This window comes from Porites lutea, chromosome 9 (assembly GCF_958299795.1).
Source record: "Porites lutea chromosome 9, jaPorLute2.1, whole genome shotgun sequence".
Lineage (NCBI taxonomy): Eukaryota > Metazoa > Cnidaria > Anthozoa > Scleractinia > Poritidae > Porites > Porites lutea.
This window is the reverse complement of record NC_133209.1, coordinates 32642473-32666760: the sequence shown is the minus strand read 5'-3', so window position 1 is coordinate 32666760 and position 24288 is coordinate 32642473. Positions and strand designations below refer to the sequence as shown.

At 38.3% G+C, this 24288-nt stretch overlaps 3 protein-coding genes across 5 annotated transcripts in view; all 3 read left to right on the top strand.

Annotated features, from left to right (window-relative positions):
* The first annotated feature begins 2477 nt into the window (after window positions 1–2477).
* Window positions 2478–14902, top strand: LOC140949208 (cartilage intermediate layer protein 2-like). The gene is made up of 11 exons (XM_073398435.1): window positions 2478–2481; window positions 2727–2843; window positions 4682–4798; window positions 5080–5196; window positions 6026–6142; window positions 6886–7002; window positions 7727–7834; window positions 10042–10147; window positions 11158–11309; window positions 11989–14023; window positions 14698–14902. The coding sequence occupies exons 1-11, from the start codon at window positions 2478–2480 to the stop codon at window positions 14699–14701; spliced, it is 2994 nt and encodes a 997-aa protein (XP_073254536.1). The 3' UTR covers window positions 14702–14902.
* A 1798-nt stretch (window positions 14903–16700) lies between these two features.
* On the top strand, window positions 16701–17966 carry LOC140948759 (uncharacterized). The gene is made up of 2 exons (XM_073398028.1): window positions 16701–16902; window positions 17650–17966. Exons 1-2 carry the CDS (start codon window positions 16720–16722, stop codon window positions 17917–17919), a joined length of 453 nt encoding a protein of 150 aa, XP_073254129.1. The 5' UTR covers window positions 16701–16719; the 3' UTR covers window positions 17920–17966.
* A 1503-nt stretch (window positions 17967–19469) lies between these two features.
* LOC140947274 (serine/threonine-protein kinase Nek1-like) overlaps window positions 19470–24288 on the top strand; it is a 28558-nt gene continuing 23739 nt past the window's right edge. For all 3 annotated transcript variants that reach the window (XM_073396334.1, XM_073396333.1, XM_073396332.1), the window contains exons 1-9: window positions 19470–19761; window positions 19921–19956; window positions 20753–20813; window positions 21880–21921; window positions 22455–22510; window positions 22748–22831; window positions 22924–22991; window positions 23405–23491; window positions 23593–23647. In XM_073396334.1, coding sequence (XP_073252435.1) covers window positions 19645–19761; window positions 19921–19956; window positions 20753–20813; window positions 21880–21921; window positions 22455–22510; window positions 22748–22831; window positions 22924–22991; window positions 23405–23491; window positions 23593–23647 — 606 coding nt within the window. In that variant the 5' untranslated portion in view covers window positions 19470–19644. The remainder of the gene's footprint in view (window positions 19762–19920; window positions 19957–20752; window positions 20814–21879; window positions 21922–22454; window positions 22511–22747; window positions 22832–22923; window positions 22992–23404; window positions 23492–23592; window positions 23648–24288) is intronic.

The following is a 24288-nucleotide window of genomic DNA, read 5'->3' as shown; positions in this document are numbered from 1 at the left end:
CGCTTCCGCACATTAAAAATAAATTACCGAAAAACCGCTTAAAAAAAAGGTCAACCCCGCTGTCTAATTGATGTTCTTCATTGATAAAGACCAGAGAATAACGTCCTGGCAAACAAAAACCAAACATAACTTCATCGAAACCTCAGTCACCTCTTCTTTCCTGTCTTCCTTTTTTCCATCTCGACTTGAACTGTTTTGTTCAACGGCAGACGTCTCTTGCGTTAACAGTTGCAAGTAGGCCATACATCTGTCGCTTATTTCCTTTTTTCTTGCCACCAAGATTTGTTTATATTTCTGTTTCACCGAATTGCAGTGAGCTGGCTTTCGTACTCGGTTTCAAAGTGAAGTTTGGGTCAACATGTTTGCCGCTTTTCTCCAGCCATCGTCCACTTGTCAAGCTTCTGATGCTTCGGAAGCCTACAAAATCATTCTGTTTCCTTGAAGATATACGCGTCCCTTTTGATTGCAAACAGCAAATCGCTACTAAACATTAAAAGCAGAAGACATCCCACGTAATTGTATTTATAAAGAAGTCCGTAGAAAGTTATTTTAGGTGGAATCCGTGCTAAACACTCTGCAAGTTCACTGAAAGTCTTCATTTGCAATTTTTGTTTATCCTCCAACGCCTCGCTTTCATGACTAGGCACCAGTTTTTTCCCGCGTGTCCGCCATTTGTGAATACGGTGTAATCGTAACTTTCAGGAAAAACCTTATCTATAAATTTACAATGGATAATATGGAAATAAATAATATGGCTTCGTGGCAATAGCTTCTATTTATAACTTATATTATTAGTAAAAGTAATCTGAGTTTATTTCTGTTGACAGTATTCAACCCTTGCTCCCCAAATCCTTGTCAAAATGGAGGACACTGCCTTGATAATGGCGACGGAACATACAACTGTTCGTGCAAAAATCCATACACGGGCGAAAACTGCAAGGAAAGTTAGTATTTTTTTAATAAAATATTCATACATGAATTTACTGTTTTCAGTGAAGACTTTTGACTTAATATTTATAGCACTGCGTTTTAGTTAAGCTTGATATTAAATAATATGAGATGCCCGTTGTAGGGACAGGTGGGAGCATGATAAGAGACCAGAAAATCATTCTGAAAGTCCAAACGACTAGTTATTGCCCTCAGAAACTAACAGGTGTCGTTTATTGTTTTTGTCCCAGTAATCATTTTGTTGTTACCAAAAAAAATTATTCTTTTTCTCTGATGAAGAATTAAAAAATAACAATTGTTACTTTCCCAACGATCTTGACGTTTTCTTAGTTGAAAGTGTTGGGTCGCTTATATGTATGTGTGCGGTACTATTTTATCAGGTACCCGTACCTAGGTGCGTTGCAAAAATTTGTTTGTTTGTTTTTGTCTGTCTGCCCGTAATACTTAATCATCAGCAGAGACATTTCTCTAGGTTCAAATCATAAATAGTTCAACAGGTGTGTTGATGAGTTTTTGCTAGACCTGCCACTGTTTCGACAAGGTTATAGTATAATCTACTCCGCAAACAAATTCACCCAAAAATTCTCTATTAGACCTTAGTCCGGCAGTGAAACATTTAGCTGTTAATGCAAGATTTAACACACGGGGCAATCAGCCTGTTAAATTTGGATTGACTAAGATTATAATTTTCGGAAGTTATTTTTTTCAGAGTTGAATCCGTGCTCATCGAATCCTTGTCAGAATGGAGGACAATGCAGTGATAATGGCGATGGAACATACAACTGTTCATGCAACAGTCCATACACGGGAGAAAACTGCAAAAAAAGTTAGGATAACATTTCGTACCTTGAATTTACTGTTTTCAGTTGAAACCTTTGGCTTACTTTGTACCGCATGAGTTTGAGCTTGGTGGCATGATATACCCCATGCTACAAGGCCAGGTGGGACAATGGCAGGAGACCAGATAATCATCCTGAAACTCCAACAAAAGATTAGTTGCTGTCCTCAAACTGATAGGATCATCTATTTGTGTGACAATGATCACTTTGTTATTGTTAGCGACGTTTTCTTTTTCAGGTGAAAGTGCTGGGTCGATTAGCAGCCGTGCGAGACTATTTGGTCGAGCATGCACCTGTATGTGGGTGCGGAGCACATTTTCTTTTTTCAAAACAAGTTAAGCAATGAAAATTAAAAACAAACAAACAAAACAGTATCAATTTCTGTTTGATCTCAATCCGTCAGTAAGAAAGATGAGCTCCTGACAATATCTAAGACCTTCATGCCAAATAGCAACTGACTAACTAAAAACTAATGTCTTTACAGCCAGGAGTTGATTAAATTAGTTTTATTAAATTTGGTGTGACTCCGAAGTGAAATTTTCGATTTTGATTTTTCTCAGAGTTGGATCCTTGCTTTTCGAATCCTTGTCAAAACGGAGGATACTGCCGTAATAATGGCGACGGAACATACAACTGTTCATGCAAGAGTCCATACACGGGATCAAACTGCCAAGAAAGTAAGTATCTTGAATGGGTTTTTTAAGTGGCCTACGAGTCTGCGAAACTGCTTACCTCCCCCACCCTCCCCATACTTAGTGGTCCCTTTTGGGAGGTGGTAGCTTACGAGAATCGAACGCAGAGGTCTCCTTTGAGCATAGCACCCGGCATATCTACTTTTTGCAGGGAATTTATTGCAAGCAATTTCTAAGTTACGTATACTTTTTGTAAGTTAGCTTTAATAATAGTTAATTTAAGTTTTATTTTACTGACTTTTTGCAGTCTTTGATCCTTGCTCTTCAAATCCTTGTCAAAATGGAGGACTTTGCCTTAATAATGGCGACAGAACATACAACTGTTCATGCAACAGACCATACACGGGATCAATCTGCCAAGAAAGTTAGTATCTTGAATGGAGTTTTTACGTGGCCTACGATTCTTCTAAACTGCTTACCTCCCCCACCCCTCCCCATATTTAGTGGACCCTTTTGGGAGGTGGTAGCTTACGAGAATCGAACGCAGGGGTCTCTTTTGAGCATAGGACACGACATATCTACTTTTTGCAGAGAATTTATTGCAAGCAATTTCTAAGTTACATATTCTTTTTGTAAGTTAGGGACTGGTCAAAAAGTATAGGGGGGGGGGGGGGGGTTGGCCGGAGCGTTTGGAAATGTGGTAGATAAAAAACACATGACCCACCCCCTCCCTTCGGCACAAAAATGACTGACCCACCCCTAAAGCAAGGTTGGAAATTGCATGACCCACCCCCTAGTTAAAACATGGATGTTTGGTTTCCTCTTAATAATCCAATAAAACCTTGTTCTGTGCATGAAAAAAATTTGTTGATACACTGCTACAACCAACATCAAAATCACAGAAATCATACCTTTCACTGAAAAGACAAATGTGAAAAACTGAACCTTTCTTGTTTCGATGGACATTATGAGTCTTGACACAAATATACAGCAAAACAAGGGTATATTGAAATTGTCTGTCACAAAGCATATGAAAATTTCTACAACGACAACCCATTCCTACACATTAATTGCCGGAAATGCTTAGATTAATCCTCAAAGAAAGTTTCTTCCACTTCAATGGAAAGCACTACCTACAAAACCTGATGGAACTGCAATGGGCACAAAGACAGCAGTTTTGATTCCTTTGCCAATATTTTCATGACATTGAAACAACGCTCTAAGCAAAACTGTCTTTAGAACAACAGTTTGGAAATGCTACATACACGATATCTTTTCCCTATGGGACATGAGTAAACCAGACATCGAAGCCTTCATTGAACAAGCAAACTTACATCACCCAACTATTGAATTCACGGCCGAAACATTTGACACTGAGACTGCGTTTTTAGACACAGTTGTATACAAATTAAGGCACAAGATTCGAGGAAAAATCTATCCTTGATGCAAAGACCCATTTTAAACAAACGGGAACCTTCTTGCACACACATTTCACCTCGTGTCACCCTCCAAATATTAAAAAAAGGATTTGTCAAAGGAGAAACCTTGAGAATCCTACGAAAAAAACTCCTCAGAAACAACCTTTGAGGAAAATAATTCAAATTATTTTTAAAAAAAGCTTGATGGACGGAGGCTACCCACAATCTTTGATAGAAAACCTACTATCAGAAATAAAATTCACAAAAGGGAGTCTAAACTCCTACTACAAAACAGCGAGGAGGAAAAAGAAATATTGCCATTTGTGACACAATACCAGCCCTCGGTGTCTACTATAAAGGAAGCTTGAATGAAAAAATGGAATCTTCTACAAAACCAACCATAACTTCAATAAATTTTTAAAGAGCCACCAATCATTTCCTTACAAAAAAGGAAGCTCATTAAAGGACATGCTCGTTAGAGCAAAAAAAAAAAACGGTTAACAGAGAGTTCCACGCTCATATAGATATGCGACCTGTCACCCTTTGTATTTTCTCGCACCACGGGTTTGTGAGTATTTTAACAATAATTCCAGCTGGCTGTTTTTTATATAACAAGTGTAGTCAACTGTCTCGTTAGTAGTTAGTGCATATCTATGCATAAATAGTGTGACCCACCCCCTAAGGGTAGCTGAAAATTGCACGACCCACCCCTTGCACAAGGCTCAAAACCTCATGACCCACCCCCTCTCTGCTCCGGCCCAACTCCCCCCCCCCCCTATACTTTTTGACCAGTCCCTTAGATTTAATAATAGTTAATTTGTTTATCGTACCGACCTTTTTTCAGTCTTTGATCCTTGCTCTTCAAATCCTTGTCAAAATGGAGGACTTTGCCTTCACAATGGCGACGGAACATACAACTGTTCATGCAACAGTCCATATACGGGAAAAAACTGCCAGGAAAGTTAGTAAATCCAAAAATTTGTATTTTAGTCTTAGTGAATGACTCAGTTATTGATAAAAACTTAACCTTCATACACTTGCGTAGGTAAGGCACTATTTATATGATTGTCATGAAAATGATAGGATTTATTTACAATCGTGTGTCTCAAGAATAATTGACATTGCGATCGCTAAGGTTTGAGCATTTGGACATTTATTTGCAGCTGCTCTTATTCTTTAAACTAACAAAATCATTTAATCCTTTTACTAAGGATTGTAATTTTCGGATTTAATTTTTGTCAGAGTTGGATCCTTGCTCCTCTAATCCTTGTCAAAATGGAGGATTCTGTCGTGATGGAGGCAATGGAACATATGGCTGCTCATGTAAAGTTCCATACACGGGAGAAAACTGTCAGGAAAGTTAGTATCTTGAATCAGATTTTAGAATATTCTCGCACTGCACAGGTCGATATTTGGAAAAACCCACGTCTTCATTCCTAGCTTAGTACATTCTTAGGGAAAGTTCCTCCAACTGAGCTAATGATAGACGTTCAATTTTAAACCTTCATACATGTGCAGAATTAAAGATTAAGGAATCAGTGTAAAGCTCAATAAGTACATGTATATAAGTAATAAAGTTCTATATATTGTTATATAGGCCATTTTGCCAGCTGTGGCCGCACCAAAAGTACTTATGGAAGCTTATGCTTATACTTATGCAATGCCCATTTTACGTTTCTAGTATTCATAGTTTACTTTATTCTTGCCTCTACGTCTCCGTCCCGAGGAAATATAGGAAGGGAAGGGGGAAGCGGGTTGCATTTGTCAGTAAGATTATCAGAAAAGTTAATTTGAGTTTATTGTGCGGACGTTTTCAGTCCTCCTCAAATCCTTGTCAAAATGGAGGATACTGCCGTAATAATGGCGATAAGAGTCCATACACGGGAGAAAACTGCCAGGAAAGTTAGTATGAAATATCAATACGTCAGGTGTTTTGTATCCTCAGTACCCGGCTCGGTCCTAGCTTATAATCTATTCGCGCTATAAGTTTGTTCGCTAAAGTATATTTATTTACTTAAGAAGGTGTGGCCCCTTACAACTGATTGTAACGGATCTTCCGAAATCACGAACTTAAGTTCGTTATTGATCGCCACGTTTTGAGTACAAGTTTGCCTCTAGTCTTACCTGTTTAGTCAGATGATTGAATTGTCCGTCCAGGAATGCAATTTCGGGAATTTATTTTTGCCAGAGCTGGATCCTTGCTCCTCTAATCCTTGTCAAAATGGCGGATTCTGTCGTGATAATGGAAACGGAACATTTGGCTGTTCATGCAAGAGTCCTTATACGGGCTTCAATTGTCAGGAAGGTTAGTTTTTCTTGCTCCACCGGTCTCTTTTTGTAAAGCCTTAACGCCTTAATGACAATTTATAATTAATATTTTAAAGCTATTTCATAATAAGGCCTGTAAAAGCATTATGGGACAAATATGTTTGATTTTACAGGGAGTGGTAGTGGGGCAATGGCTACTACTCACATATCGTCAGTCTTTACTAGCTAGTCCCGGCAACGAGAAACAATGCATACTCCCTTTACCCCTTTCTTTTTTTTAAGACAGAAAAAGAAGGGTTAAAGAGAGAGGGATCAGAGAGATACTTTCTCTGCCATTGCCAAAAATATTCTTCAAACTTAGAAATCAATTTTTTGCTCCAATGAAAAGTCATCTCCATACTTTTTAGCAGCTCTTTTCCTCGGACCTGGTAATTAAACTGATGAACTGCGAAGATATTTGTCTTAATTGACGATTGACGAAAATATCTCAATATGCGTGACAGTGTACTGTCATGTAAGAATAATGTCACTCGATTATCTGTTATTATAATCAAATTATCATTCCTTTATCTTTTCATTCTTATTTGACGTATCTTTTGCAATACTCGAAATAATTACAGTCATGCAAGTTAAGGTTAATGTTGTTTTTGCTGTTGTTTTCTGGCATTTAACCATGCATGAAGACTGATCTAAAATTCAAAGAAATGACTATACAGCAATTTTTTTAAAAACTATATTGCTTAGCAAGATTTAATGCTGTTGATTTGGGCCTATTTTCAGTCATAAAGCCTTGCTTGTCCAACCCTTGTCAAAATGGAGGGAGCTGCAATGACAACAGTGATGGGACTTACATCTGTACATGCCAGAATGGATTCACTGGAGACATGTGCCAGAAACGTTAGCATCAAGGCTTTTAATATGTAACATAAAATCACACTCATGTATTAATAAATTCAATCGAACGCTCAGTTCCGGCCATCTCTTTCAACGATTTTAAACATGCATACAATGAACACAAACAAACAAGCTAACAAAAATCAGGAAGGGTCACGCGGTTGAAAGTGATTGCCTTTGTCGACTTTTTTCTTTTCCATCCATCTGGCCGGTATCAGTACTAAAATACATTGTGTCTGTTTGTTGAATTAAGTAGTTCAGTCGTAATAATGGGTTGGTTGAAGTTGTACAGTGAGTAAGGCCTGGACAAGAAGAGCCACATACCGCCCTTTTAAGGACTTAGGCGCCATCGTCTAATTCACAATTTGTATTAAAATTAGGCCTACTGGTCGTATTGCGGGTGTTCCAATGCGTACGATACTGATCAATTAAAGAATATCTGAAGCATTTTCGTGTGTAGTTATGTAATTGTTCCTGTATAATATTCATCTCGTTAAAAGCCCAGGAGATGAAGATATGAAATTATCCGCTAGCCACAGGAGTTGATGGGCTCCTGTAGCCATTATTTGTTACAACAACCTGTGGACTTTGTCTCATTTATTCAAGGATAAGAATGGCTTTCGCGAATTCAGAACATCAGAAAAAAAATCAGAAGATCTTCATGTTAAGGAAGAAGTTATTATAAATTCCAAGTTTAAATACAAGCTATTTTTTTTTTAATTATTAGGGGACTGCCGCTCGCAACCATGTGAAAATGGAGGAACATGTGTGGAGTTAGGCGATACGACAATTTGTCAATGCTCCTCTGGATTCACTGGAAGTATTTGCCAAGGAAGTGAGTGCGTAAATCCTTTTTATCCTATTCCAGAAGAATGAACCTACTTTTACCTACGCCCTTGAGACCTAATTACAGGTTTCAGTGACAATGGTACTTCTATGAATACAAAACCTTGCTTTTTTTACCGTATATGTCATTACGTACACAACTCAGATTATTGATTTGAAGGGACAATTGAATTCAAGGGCATGTCAAGGGACTCAAGCTAGGCCTCCCAGCCACGTCAAATTGTACGGAGCTTAAGGGATAGTAAAAGAGTTAGATATTTAGCAATTAATGAATGAGGCTGAGTATCTTATGAAGAATTATTGACATCGAGGAGGGTGTCATCCGTGGAGGCCGTAGACTGAGGCGGATAACACCCTCCGAGATCTTCATAATTCTTCATATGATACGAAAGCCGAATTCAATAATTGTTTTATTATTTATTCAAAATAATTCCTATTTTAAAAACATAGCTAAAACCTGCTTACCTCCACCGATCCATCGATGTTAAGTTCATCTTCGATAGTACACTTTTAGTGTTGTTCAGTTCCGCAAATATTCTCCAAATAGCAGATGTCGCCGTTCGAGTTGTCTTCTTGCTGTTCCTGCCATGTTTTTACTATTATTTCGCCTAGTTCTTACTCTTGAAACGAGTCGAGTAAAATGTGTGCAATTTTTGTTCCACAGCCAAAACAACTCAACCTCGTCCCCAGATCTTCGCGGTTAACAGTGCATTAACCTGTAGAAGGTTGCATTTTTGACGTCATTTCCTCGTTAAACACAAAATTCTTCCAAATTTGGTCATCAGTAACTGGTTATGGTGAATTATGCGTGTGCTTTTAGCCAATCAGAATCGGGGAAATATTTTGAATGAATAATAAGGCTATTTAATAATAAGTAAAGATATCTGACGGCTTCCTTCTCTGTGTAATGACAACACATTCGTCCGCCGAAACACAATGGAACTAGAAAAGGGGTTTTAAGACAGTTCTTTCTTGTTGACTTGTGTTAGAACAGTTTGATTCTTCGATTTATCTTTGAATTCGAATTATAAGGAAAACTGAATTTTTGCTAGTGTGGAATTCTTTCTGAAAACATCAATAACTGAACAATGACTATTGTAATAGCCTCTATCCTTTAAAATTCTTGCGGTCATATTATGTTACCAGTCATATAAGGTTGTTTTGCTGATCATCTTAGTCTCTTTTCGTAATCTTTATTTTAATACTTACTTTGTATTATGTTACAGTCGACTCCCGATAACTTGAACCTTCAAGGGAATTCGAAAAAGGTTCGAGTTGGCGGGAGTTCGAGTTATCGGGAGTTCGAAGCAAATAACCGGAAATAAGAATGGGATGGGAAATGAATGAAAGTAACAGGCACACTTCATAACTTCATAAATACACGGTACTGGACACTGTACTTAAACTGGAAAACAAAAAAGTAAAGAGAAAGAATACATGGTTGTTAAAATAATTTCAATGTTGCGGATTTCAGTACACTTTTTTTCGACTTGTCAAGCGCTTAAACCCTGGTTCGAGTTATCGAGGTTTAATTAATACAGAAGAAATTAAATGAGAAATGAGAAGAAATGAGATGAGAAGAAATTCTTAAATTAAGAAATGATCTGACGGGAAACAAAGATTACTTCGAGCTAGCGGGAGGTTCGAGTTACCGAGGGTAAAATTATAGTGAATGAATGAAGGAAATCTAGGGGAAATCGATTTTGGTTGCGCTAGGGTTCGAGTTATCGGGAGTGGCCTGTAGTTTATTCTATTTATGGTATTGTATATTGCTGTTTAGTCCATCTACTAGAACCTCGTATTGTAAATATGTCTTTCCTTCCCCCGCCTCTATTAGTTCCTAGGCTATTTGCTGGTGGGAAAATTGTTTCATAAGTTTTAATGTTGAATTTCAATAAATTTGTTGTTTGTTGTTCTTCTAGCTGAAGGTATTTAGTGAAGTAAAAAATGATTAGCTTTCCATGCTCTTCCTTCCCGTACATAAGTTAGCTTATTTTCATTGAACTGAACTCCATTGATGTAGATGCAAAATCTAGCCCCTCGATCGTCCACTGCCGAATCATATCCGATATTTAAACGTTTTTCTGTAGACATGTAGAGGGCCTTAGTAAGGTTATGAGGCTTGGTAATATTTTGTTTCAAATATTTGTAGGTTGATTTTAATTAGTTTTGCTTGTCGGTTCTGTCTTTCTTCAGAGACTCCATTTATTACCCAGGATCCTAGAGATGCAATACGTATGGAAGGTGGAAAGGTTACGTTTTGCTGCGAGGCTGAAGGATCACCAGCTCCCACATATTCATGGTACATGAATATCAAACGGGAATCAACTCATGGCACGGTACCACAGGCACCCCAAGCTCACCAGTGAGAATCGGTGTTGCGTAACAGAAATATTACAAGCTAAGGGATTTTAGCGATCGTTATTTAGGGGTCAGAAATAGTAATAAAAATATATCAGAATTTCTTACCCTGGGTCCTTGTTTAAATTTATATGCTGTGTTCGCGATTCCAGCCAGTTTTAGTTCTGTTACGCAACAACGACCGGCCGGTACCTGTGGTTACAAATGGTTGATTCATTTTTGACCTAAATATTAAACCATTATACTACCAGTTTGACTCAAGTTTAATTCATGTTAACCTGTCAATTGACGTAAAATAAAAGCAGGTTGTGAATGATTATCGTGTCATGGTTAGCAAGCGCCAGCTATAAAGAAGAGAATTGATGATGTTTGCTAAGCCTTGGAATATCCCAGAAAAAGACTGTCTACTTAAAAGTGAGGTAGTTTACATTTCTCTGTACGGAGCTCCAGGTTCAATTTTAGTGGGGCAGACTAGACTTAAGGGGTTGAACCTAAATTGCACTCCCTTAGTAGTGCCAGACTAGTAAACACAAGCACCTACACTATTGCAGGGTCGTAACATGGTATATTCGGGTCTAGTAATGAACGAACCATTCGACACCGAAGTACGCACCAACCAAAAACCACTAACCAAACAAATCTGACCTTGATTATATGTTCTATCACTGATATTATTTGAGATTTTATTCCTCTCTTTACTGCTGCCAATTATTTCAATATGACGGTGTCCAACAAGAAAGCTTTTGCTACTTTGGACACCGTACACAAATGAACTTAATGTCTTTTAGTTAATTATTATTTGTAGCTACTTTATTTTCCTACTTAATGTACACTTATGTAAATATCTTATATAGTGTGAATAAAGAATTGAATTGAATTGAATTGAATTGCACAAAATCGCGCAGAAAACAATTTAAAATCTCTCTATTATAACGACGTTATTTGTTGCAGGCTTCATAACAATGTACCAATGGCAAATAAGGTGTCCAAGACTCTACGTTTGACAAGCTTATCGGCTGCTGATGATGGCTTATACAAATGTCGAGCAACAAACAGATACGGAAAGGCGGTGTCAAGCGAAGCGACGCTGACAGTGATTGCTGGTAAGAAAAAGGAAGGTTTTAGTTTAATTATGCAGTGTACGAGAAAATATCAGTCGAGACTCGCCTTTTTCATTTCGTGGTGCTTTTCTTTTCTTTTCTTTCTTTCTTTCCTTCTTTTCTTTTTTTTTTCAACTGTTTCCAAGTTTTAAAATTTAACAATTACAATTAATAATAAATTTACATAATTATTCTCCAGATAAGATAACACTCTTATCGTGATTTCTGCTAGCCCTGAATCGATCGTTCATGCAGTCCATAACTGTTTTGTGTTTTGATTAAATTTACCGACAGAACACTTTGTTTTCATGTCAAAGTGCTAGAGGACAAGTCATGTATTTCTAAAAAGCCTCTTTAAAGTTGAATAGTAGTTGGCACTAGATGTTTCCTATTCATATACTGTGCCTTTCATGCCCTGGATTTTGGCTACCTTCCACACTTTGGACAAACATAAACAACCATAAAACTTACTGGGAATAGCAATGTACTCTTGATGTACGTGTGCTGTCCTCGGAGTGGATCTTAACTCCACCTATGATGCACTGGGGTCTCCCAATAAATCGATCTGTTTTAACCGAATAAGACTAAATTTCCACCTCTCTCCCTCTCCCAACTACGAAAACGTTTATGCCATTGCTTCTTTATTTTATTCTGTAACATGCCATTTACCTTTAAACCCTAGGTAGTGGGGATGATTCATGTGACCCTAATCCTCTTAGAAAAGAGGTCACTTTGCCCCCTGGTTGTATTGAAGATAGCAGCGGAAGAAACATTGTCGATGTTGGTACTTGTTCTTATGACGAGTGCATAAGGCGAGGCCAGGGAGACTCTGGAAGTTGTGGAAGAAAGGATGCGAAGATCAAGCGTTGTTGTAGCCCTGTTTCCCCGCTAGTAAAAAGCCAAGTCACTTGTTCCAATGGGATAAAATTCAGCATTGAAAAAGTTAGAGGTTGTAAGTGCTCGTCTTGTGCTTTGCCAGATATAATTGTTCGTGGCAGAGTAGTCGATGAAGAAGGTGAAGCACTGCTGCTGGGTGAAATAGAAGTTAAAGGGGACACGAATAAGTACTATACAGACATGGATGGAAACTTTAAGTTTACCGTCAAGGCGGGATCTAGGAAAATGGTTTTGAACATAACAGATCCCTATGGATACTTACAAGACACCACTAAGGCGTTTACATTACATGAAGGACAAATTTCTTTCTACACCATCGTGCTACAGAAGAAACCACCAGCAATCAAGTTTGCAGCCGCTCAGAAAAAGAAAATACCTTTGAGTGCCCCAACAAAACCTGCTTTCGCTGCTGTTGACATTCCAGAGAGAGCTTTTGTTACCGCTGATGGGAAGGTGTACGACGGGGAGATTACAGCTAACGTGGGAGTGGTTGATCCTAGAAATGAGGCAGACATGGCTGCAGCCCCAGGAGATTTTTCTACAACAGATGACGATGGAGAGGAGGTTATGCTAGCTTCAGCGGGAATGCTAAGGCAGTCCTTCTCTGACAGCAGTGGCAATAAGCTGAACCTTGACCGAAACATAAGTGTTCGCATCGATGTTGAAAAGTTGGATCTACCCCATGGCCTTCCTGTATATCAATATTATCTAAACAAAGAAACAGGTCGCTGGGTGAAGTTTGGAGTTTTGAGAACTGAAGAGGAAGATGTTGTAGAGTACGTTGGGCGGACGAAGAGGCAACGTAGAAGGAAGTTCTTTGTCAGCGAAATAACGCCAAATGTACCTTATGACACAATAAACTGGGATTCCCCGCTTGTTGCCAGTTATGTGAGAGTGGTTGCCCCAGCTGGAGCGGTGGTGACTCGCATTGGCCAAAGCAACAATGGCCGATCGTTTACCTCCTATCGCCAGGAAACCGTTCCTGCTAGTGGAATCTTGTGCATACTGAGTCTTTTAAATAGGCGTGCAGTAATGCAAGCTGAACTAGAAGCAGTCCCTTTGATACCACAACAACCCAGAAACTTTCCTCCAGCTGTGAATGCTCAAATTATTTCAAGAAATTCCCCAAGTCATCCTATTCGGTCATTTCAGTTCACCTCTGCCCCTGCAGGTTCCACGGGTCCAGTTTATAGAAAGGGAGAGGCAAGAATATGTCGGCAACGAGGACCACTTGATTTAGCATTCGAATTCCGAGAAGCTGGTCGAGGAGCAACGTTACAGTGGCAAAGTCCCCGAGTGAACACTAATCCCCGAGATCCCTTATTCTGGCAGATCCTGCGTCCTGAAGTCTGCTTTATCAAAGCCCTTGTTGCTGGATCACGTCCTGACTCAGTCATCTATGTCAAAAGCTTCGGCAGGGCACCAGGTCAACCGGTGCGGGATTATGGATACGTAGCGGGGATGACAACAAGAGTTGGTAGCGAGGGCGTGGTTTGTTTAGAATACCGATGCAATCAAGGTCAAACTCGATCTCCCTACCAAACCCATCTGCAGTTCATAACGTTGACGGGCAGATGCAGAATTACAAGTCTTAGTCCCGTTTTGAGAACTGCACAAAGTAGATGCACAGTTAACCCAAACCAAGATTCCAGCCAGGAACAAAACTTTTGCACGCCAGATATAAGTGGAGGAGCCGCTGGGCTTTACAGAGGTCGTGGTCAGGGTGAGGCAAGGTCTAGGTGCCTTGCTGGGGACAACAATTTAAATCAAGCAAATCCAAGAACTACAAATTTGAATCCTGCCGTGCGACTTATTTGCAGGTAAGTGAACTGTAAGAAAAGTATGAGAAAAAATTGTATCCTAGCATTTTATCTATATTACGGCAGAACTCACAAATTTCAAATCATGGCACCTCATCCCCTGTGCTATAGGTTACGCGAAAAGTGAATATATTTGCCTTTCTTGTTGCATCTGAGTGTTCATCAAACAACAAACTCCTCTTCGTATCAATGAGACAACATAAAATTGATTGCCTAAAATTGATAGCGTGCACGTATGTAGAGAAGCTCTTGATTTTCTTTACCACAGCTGTAAAATTCTTTCGTCATTTCTTTCTTACTCGCTCCAGTATTCATTTTGTCGATAACCTCTCAAAATTACAGGCCGTAATTGATGTACCGAAATCAATTTCTTTCGGCAGCGGAGTAAGTGTTCAAATGAGAAAATAAATTATTGTATTCCATCTAAACTGGGCTAGCCAACACTCTCCATATGATCAAGCGCACTGACGTTTGTACAAAGGAAACAGCTTTATTGGTGAAAAGTTTATTTCTCGATCAAGTAGGTTTCATCTCAACAAATACAAAGACGAAAATCAATTCTTAAATGCATTTTAACCACGGCCAGTTATATGGTGTGACCCATTAAATTATTCATATTATTAACGCTAAATTCATTTTTTCCCTTTATTATTATTTTTATTATTTTCTTTCAGCTAAACTTCTCTCAGTGAAGACTATGGTGTTCCAACCCGCAGACAGGAACAGAAAATCGGCTATCCTTGAAATTGATTTTACAGGAGAGTTTCATTATCCAGTCTCTCTCTTTTTTTTTCTAAACAATGATTAAATGCTTTTTGATTTGCAATCCAAATCATGTAAAGAAATATGTAAGTTAACAAATAAAAATAAAAATTGCCTTGGACAGGTGTTAATTTCACCGTATTTACGTCTAGTTTAATTTATACAAGTCGCCTCCTCTCCCTCACAGCAGTTGAATATAACTGACTGAAAAACGCTGTCGCTTAAAAAAGTATAAACCATGAACGATGAGGTTTCAAAGATTTATGGATATACGTTCATTAGCAAATTCAAAGTTCTTTCAATACAAGTTAACATTTTCACGAGCTTCTCCCATAGGGTCTCGGTTTTTTTAAGGCTTACCGTTGCATTTCTATGTCTTCCAAGAAAGCTATCAGGTCCTATCTGATAATTTTAAAGTGTTCGTTAGCAATATGGCAGCTATGCTCTTTAACTGTAGAGATCTTTGAAGTGCCCTGTACAGGTAAAGTTGTGAGCTTGTCGCCTGGCCCCGTTTGACTTTTTTTTGGAAACCACCATCGTCGCCAAAAGCTTCGATTTAAAAGTAAACTTTTCTGAAAAGAAAGTTAAATTTGCAATGCTAATAAAGATCTACCCATAAATCCATGAGGTCCCATCGTTCATGGTCTATACTTTTCAATCAGCAGGAACTTTCAGCAGGTATATACACTTTGATCTGTTGTATTCTACAAAACACTAAATTGAGAACTGCCTGAACGAAGGGCTGGGTGGAAACCTTCATTTGAATTCCACTCCATTAGTTCACCTAATATAATATTACATAAAATTCTACCCACTAAAATATATGAGGAGTTATTTGTTGGGGTCTCATAAGTGAGGGCGTTAAAAAGGGATCTTTTTCTACGGGTTTAATGCGTAACGGAAAGTGTAAAAAAAAAAATACTGAAACCATGAAGCTTCCTGTGAAATCAGGAATCGAAATAGTTACGGATCGAAGCTTCATCTTTTGTTATATATTTCTCTTTTTTCATTCGTTCTTTCTCGTCTCGCGGCTTCAGTAACCTATTCGTTGCCATACACAAAAAATTGGATTTCGTATTGGCGAGTATATTTACAAAGACTTTTTATAACTGGTATAGCGTAGGCTCGATCTTCAGGTGTTTGAGGGAAGGCGGTTTGTAGCCTCATCCCAACGATTGAACGCGGGTGCACCATCAAACGGCTGTTAATTGGGCCAATATAGAGGGCGGTACCACTCAAAATTGTTAATTACAAACCCCCGACGTTTATCTCCTGGGTGCGTTCCTGAGCGCGCGATCTGGCAAAAGTATTGTTGAGTCATCTTGTTGCTATGTTACTTCCGTTTAATTAAAATAAAAGGAAAGAAAAGTCAAGAAAAAAATATAAGCCGAGCTTCAAAGGAATTTAAAGCGGCACCCGCTAAAAGCTATGTGAGTGTAAGGTAATAATCATTGTACAATATCATGGCTTGATTTTTTCGTCTTATAATTCAAGACTATTCTTTTGCGTAGAAAAAGAGCAGAAAAAAATTAAAAAGAAGTAGGGAGAGAAAGATAAAGACAAATCAGCTTTGTAAGAGGAAGCTATATATGCATCACATTGTCATGGTGTGAATTACACTTATGTTTTGATGCAAAATAATGCTGTTCTTAAAAAACAAACAACAAACAAAAATCTTACGACGCTGGATTCATTTTTAATTTCGTACGGTTGCATTTTCAATTTTTTTGTGTTTTTTTTTCCTCTTGCATAGACAGCCAAGGCTACGATACAATCAAGCTCTCTTATCACTTGTCTGCTTTCAAAATTAATCTTTCTTTTTCTGACAAAACAACAACACCAAAAAATTATATACAATTCCAAGCTCTAGTATATTTAAAACTGAGGGGCACGTTATCTTCTTTCGCCTAATATAGTTAACTCGATTACCAGAGATGAAGAGGTCTCAAGGAGATTCAGTACATAAAGAAACGCAAGTGGATCAGGATCATCTTAAAATTGTCCAGTTTTACCGCGAAAAAATGAATCTACAGCCTCTTCACAGCGCTCTTAGAAGCTTTAATGTACAGGATGGCGCCAGAATGTCTGGCGTTTATGAAATTTGCAGGAATAATGAGGTGAAATTTTTATTATCAAGGAGTAAGAGTCGGCCAAAGAGACTGGGGCTGAGTTCACACGGTGCCGGAAAAATTTTCTACCGCTCAAATATTCGTACGTTTAGGTGTTTCGTTCACACGGAACTCTAAGCTAACCGTACGAAAATTTGAACGCCAACGCGTATACGTTCAACAATTGGAACTCAAACTCGAGGGCAAATTTTTAATCGGTAGGGTCGCAAATTTAACCGTCGCAATGTGAACACCATGACCGTCAAAATGTTTGAAAGATAAATTTGACCGGAGCGGTGTGAACGTAATAACCGTCTAAAAGTTTGTACGGCAAAGGCGCAATTGCATGGATGCGTGGTAACTTAGCTGGGAGAAGCCATTTTGGATTTGCTAAGAAGTAACCTGCGCATGAGCAGATGGTAAATCCTCTGACAAAAGTTAAAATTCAACCTTGTTCGTCAGTTTCGTGAGTGATCAGAGCAAAAGTATTGAATGGTTCTAGTACCATGTGAAGGTAACCTTACCGCTAAATCTTCAATAAGCCAGGAGCCTATGACTCCTGCTTTCGTCTGAATGCAAGTAGATCTGGTCGACTCTCCATGACTCTCAAACATTCTCGGCTCAGAATTGCGTCAAAGACAGTATGGATGGAAAAGGTTATTGGACTGAGATAGATCCAGAAAGGCAATTTAACATTTCATATAATATTGCACTAAATTTCGTGTCTTTGTTCGCAACTTATGCTTATCTTAATAGATCATCTACATTGGTGGAAATCCCTACTTCAGTAACATCCGGGACTGTCTAAACGCTCATTTTAGCGGGAATGATGGACTTCCCATCGGCAGATATCTGAGTGGTCCAGGAAAACGACGATGGAGAAATATCGCAGTCCGTTGGCTTACTTGTCTGAACCCACCTGAAATCGTGTATTATTTATTAGAAGATTATCAAATCAGGCACGGACGTTTACCAATTTACAACAATGCGCCTAACCCAGACGCGAGGGACTGGGACTCAGACTGATTACCTTCACTGAAAGAAGACCAAAGTTTATCAGTTTACTTGGATTTTTTAAACTTTCATGCTCCTATCTGTTAACCTAAGGAGATCGGTTAGTGCTTCTTGTTTTCTATGTTTTGTCTTTTACTGTATTTTATTCTGGGGATCTCCTATTTTTAGTTTATGTTTTCAAAGAAAAAGCGCTAGAGAAAATCAAAAAGACGCGTTAGGATTCTAAAAGCCATAGACTCTTTGTAGCTTCATTCAAAAGTTTGAACTTCGGGAGAAAGGCGATGTAATAGTATTACTTAAGCGTTACTGATTTGCAATGCTAATATGAAGAATACAAAGAACACCAGTATCTTCAAGGCAATAAATATTAAATGCTTACGACATTGTTTATTAAAGTCTTTATCTCACCGTGTGATTACCAAGGTGGAGATCGAGTTCAGAAAACCGCCGGCTCCATGACAAGACCATGAGCACTCCGGAGGTGGCGAATTCTGTTTTCCCATTGGCTACCCGAGGTGGCCTTATCTTGCCCGTTCTGAATTTCCTCTCCAACATAAACACATTTCTTTTTGACGTATACTAGCCTTCGCTACGTCAATAGTCACTTACGTTTCTCGCTCGCGACCAAAGTGAGAAGAGGGGAACAGGTGAAGAAGAAAATGGTGAAAGATTTCCACCTATACAAAGACGGAATAGTCAAATGATGGCAACAATACGTCAAAATACCACTCTACAGATGTCGGGAAAAAATCCGGTCATTTTTATTATACTGACTAGTGACTACTACTAGCTGCTACTACTACTACTACTACTACTACTACTACTACTACGACGACGATGACGACGACGACGACTGCTACTGCTACTGCTACTGCTACTGCTACTGCTACTGCTACTGCTACTGCTACTGCTACTACTACTCCTACTAGTACTACTACTACTACTACTACTACTACTACTACTACCGTACTACTACTACTAACTACTACTACGACGACGACGACGACGACGACGACGACGACTGCTACTGCTACTGCTACTGCTACTGCTACTGCTACTGCTACTGCTACTGCTACTGCTACTGCTACTGCTACTGCTACTGCTACTGCTACTGCTACTGCTACTACTACTACTACTACTACTACTACTACTATCATTGATGCCCTTGGGCGGTGGTCACAGGAGATGGACACTACAATGTGGAGCACAAGTAAAGAGGTGTTAGAAAGAATGCAGAAGGCGGTGGTGTCGGGCACGCTCAATATGGACTTTTAAAGTTGTGACGTCAGAGACCATTGACTCACCAAATAATTTTTTTGGATCTTGTCTGAGGCCAAGTTTGGATTCGTTTTTCGGATAATACGTAGCGCAAATCGAGAACGATTGAATTGTAATTTTTTTAGGTTGTATACATCATCTAGTCCCTTGACGCCTACTTCAATAAGAAGTTCAAATCCAGCATCCTTGATCGAATAGTCCACTCCGAAATCGTCTTTCCAACAACATGTACGCATGATCCATGAAAAGCCGCTATCTAATCTTTCTTTCTCGCAGGCTCACAAGTAACGAGAATTCTCTTTTCGGGCGCCATTTTACAAACTTTTTCCTTCGTTACGTTGTATTAGCAACGGAGGAACTACCATAACTCTAGTTTCAGCCCATCATTATAGACATGGAGGAAAGGTTAGTGCTCACTGGAGGAAAGTAGACGTTTGGACCTCCTCACAAGCGGAAGTGATGGATCGGTACGTACGGGTGAAGAAAATCGGCGAAGGGTCATTTGGAAAAGCGTTATTAGTGAAAAAGAAGAGCGATGGGAAACAGTATGTCATTAAGGAGATCAGTATTTCCAAGGTGTGTCAGTCTTAAACTTAATATCCTACTTTTTCCGTATAAATAATGATTCAGATTATTTCTTACTTAAAACATGTTCAAAGCTCTCATAGCATCAGTAACATGATCGCGACCGCCGCTTCGTTTATAAGCTTTTTTTAATTTTATCTTGGTGTGCAGATGTCTCCGAAAGAGAGGGAGGAATCCAGAAGAGAGGTGAATTTCTTGCTGTTGTTCTTTGTGTGAACGTCATTTATAAAGCTAATGAAACAAATCTGTGCATACAGTGTATTTAGCTTGTTTGTTATGTACATTGTTAAATACGTGCGGCTGCTGCATTTTTGATTCGTGAGGTTAGCCTGTATAAGCAGGTGAAAGTGTGTGCGTCTAGATTTTATTAAAAATGATCTAATTGATAAGACTGCTAGAACTGATTTTGCATGGGGACTGTCACAGTTAATGATATTTACTCACAGTGAAAGTTCCAGACACCCATTGTGCTCAGTTTACACTGGGTTTCATGGTAGTTCTGTTTATTAACTTCAACCTGCTGGTAATACTGTATTAGTACCTGCTATGATATGTGTTGGTATTTTTCATCACTTTTGATTACATGTAGTACGACTGCTAGAAAGTTCTGTCAATTTACAGTTGGGTCACGGAAATCTGGTCTTATTATTAAGGTATCATAATTCCATAAATCAATATCGCTCATTATCTTTCTGGGCTGAACTTACGGTCATCATAATTATTGTCTGAGTGAAATCACTCTACACTATTGCATCTAATGGTGCTTTTACTGAAAAGAACTACCCCTCGTCCACCCTAACTACTTTTTCGTCAACTATATATAACAGTTAAATATCCCATCTGTCTCACAATTATCTAGCTTATTGCAAAAAATGACCCGTGTGATGAGAGAAAGGGCCACTGTCACTCAGGATCTGTAGTGTATCTAGATATTCACAAGCTTTTTGTTTTTTGAATTTCGTAATCATTTGTTTTGTTCTAGGTGAAGGTTTTAGCCCAGTTAAAACACCCTAACATTGTATCATATCAAGAATCATTTGAAGGTAAGATCAATGCAAGCACATTTTTGGGCAACCCAAGTTTAAAGTCATCATCATCTGTAGCCTACACCACAAGTACTCCATAATTTCCTTAGGGATAGAGGAGCATGCCAAAATTTTGTGCATGAAAATTGTATAAAGTGAGGATGGAGGTGTGGAGAGGGAAGAAAGGAAATGAGGATGAAAGTTAATCCCAGGTGTTTGCATTAGTTATTGCTCTCACAATTCAAAAATGTGATTTGCTCTTCATTTCAGAAAAAAGTAACACTTGTCATAAATGTTATATAGGGCCCAGTTGTTTGAAGGCCGATTAGTGCTTAACCTGGGGTTAAATTTAACCCTGGTTTCTTTTTCTTGTGCTCAAAAGCACTTTCTCGGATAATTTTCTCTGTTATTTTTAGAGCTTCCAGTCATCAACCTGTTGACTAAAAGAATTAGAACTGAAATGCTTTTTAAGCTTTCAAATCTGAATTCAAATCTCACACTAACCCTGGGTTATCTTAACCCAGTTTTGAACAACTCGGCTCAGTAAAGGGTTGACAATGCTATCCACTCGATAAATTTTTATCAAGCGCATAACATAATTATTTCTCCCAATACATATCCGCTGGATACTGATTTATCCAACATTTGATCAACTGAGGCTAGGTCACTAAAACTGAGAAAGATTTAGTTGAATTATTTGACCAATGGACAAAATACAAGAAGTTCATGTAAGAGAATGGCTATGGTAGAAAGAAAGACAAAGTTTATGCCAATATTGTGTAACTGTATTTACCAGAGTGAGAAAAAAGCAAATGTTATCAATGTTTAGCTCAGTTACATACAAAGTGAGTGGTAGTCTCTCTGTATACAGTGTAGCTATGTTTTCTAAAACTCTCACCAATTTATTCCTTTTTGCCACTCAAATCTTAGTCATCAAAAAATGCCAGTAACTTGCAAAACTACTGGAAAGCAGTTATAGCTGTACATTGAAAACTCACTCATCAGAAGCTACCTGTAGATTTATTTTTTTGAGTTCAGGTGCAGGTTGTTATATTCTTTGACTGCTTTTTCATGTTTTCTCCAGAGAATGGAAATCTTTATATTGCCATGGACTATTGTGAATCAGGTATTATTATGTATGATTAGTAAACCTTGATAATAATAAGAGAGTAGCATCAAATTGCATGCATTCCACTTACTTCAGACAAGTAGCGTTTGGCAACTTTTGCCTACCAGGCTTAGTTTATACATATGTTTAGAGGTGTATGTGAAAAATGTTTACACATTAGTTGAAAGATGAATTCAGCTCTGTGCTGTAGCAGCACCCAGTGGCTCTTGGCACCTTGGTCTTGGGACTGAATGGACATAGTGGATGGGCTGCATAGCGGTTGTACAGGTTCAGAGCATTGGGCAGCTGCCTTCAATTTTTCCACTAGAGCACAGCAAAGGAGTTAATGGGCCCTTGCTTGCTTGCGAATTGATCGTGAACAGTTTAATACTTGCTCAGGAGGAAAATCTACTTGTCCTGTTATGTACAAGCAGGCCAGATATTTTTGAGCCCCATTTATGCTGGGTGCTACATGCACAGCTCAAAATTTCTAGCTTCCTTATGTAGCTCACTTTATCTACCAAACAATAATTATTTTGCCTTTTTTATAGGTGACTTGTATAAGAGAATTAACAACCAACGTGGAATTCAGATGTCAGAGGAACAGGTAAGGAGTAATAAGTTAATGCAAATGTTTAAAACATGAACAGCAGTGTCTTAGCAAGTTTAATGTGATCAAAGTATCATAATTGTAATGGTCTTGACTTGTGCTTTGAGTATTTTGAACCACTTCAAAAACATGGCCTCAGATTTGTTCATTTCTGCTATGATTTACTTGTATTGATGTACTTTTAAGAAATGGCAGATGGCCTTCAATATTGCACTGTACATTCTCTTTTTGAAGGTTTTAGACTACTTTGTACAGATATGCTTGGCACTGAAACATGTTCATGATAGAAAGATACTTCATCGGGATTTAAAATCTCAGGTATGCTTTGAATTTTATTTTTTCCTGGCATGGATTATCCTGGGTGTATGGAAATTAGAAAACTCTAACTTGTAATGGATGCTCTGTTTTAGAACATATTCTTAACAAAGAATGGAATTGTCAAGTTAGGAGATTTTGGAATTGCAAGAGTTTTACACAGGTACAGCATGATTATTTTTTTATGGACTAAATTTAATATTTTGCCTTTAGCCCTTTGAGCATTCTTAGCTCCTCAGACTAATTTTGGCATGCACATGTACACCTGTATACATCATGTCCGTATATAAAGCCATGAAATCTTCATCACAAACAATGTAACTTGAATAATTGTTTTACCAAACTAAATCTTTTCCTGATCAAAACTGTGAATTGTCCTATTGTACCACACAAAGTTCTTTTGGCAATCAATCATTCCAGCCACCTTCCCCAAAAAGCGATTTTGTTTAAATGGTTGACGAAACTGTCCCAATAATGCTCAGCTGCTATACACTGGTATACTGTATGTAGTCAGAGTGTGATTGATTGTATTTGTTTCAATTCTTGGTATACTTTTGATATCTTGTTTGTCCGCAGTACTATGGAACTAGCTCACACCTGCATTGGTACCCCTTATTACTTGTCTCCAGAAATATGTGAGAACAGACCTTACAATAATAAAAGGTAGATGCTCGTGCCTTTTTCGTTGTAACTGTAAGTTACGGTCAAGACTTGCCACACTCGCAAATTGCAGCCATAAGTTATTTTTATGTTTTATTTTTCAGTGACATTTGGTCTCTTGGATGTGTCCTATATGAATTGCTGACTTTAAAACATGCTGTAAGTAATTTCATTTATCATTAACGAATTTTTTTTGGTAACTGTGCAGAGTCAATCTTTTCATAGAGACTCACCTTTAAATAAACTTCAGAGTCTCAATCCTGAGTAAACTTAGTTCATGTACTTGTAATAATTGTATATGTTTTACAGGTCAAAATTAAATTCAGGTTGCCATTAAAATTTTTAATAACCTAGGTTGATTCTCAGTATCCTTTGTGTCCTAGCTTTAATATTTATTATTGATGAATTAGGTTTAGGAGACAAAGGAAGTTGAGAATCAGTTTTGACCTGTAACATTATACACTAGTAGGTAATGTTTTTGCTTGGGAGGTGCACATTCTTAACACACTAAGCATTTTCATATACCATTCATTCGAAAGCTAACCAAAGAAATGAATTGTTTTAAATATATTCACTTTGAAAATGGAGAGTTCATAGTGATATTCTTGGTAGCTACATGTGCTAGCCTAGTACTCTCTCTTGCATGTATTTGTACACTTATGTATTTATGACATTGGGTGTGATTAAAACATGTCTGTCCCTTCATGACTAAATGTTAGTTATTTTAATACTGCTGTATAATACTTGTGGGGTTGTCCTGACAATAAGTGTTCTATAGTAAGTTGTATGCTGTTAGCAAA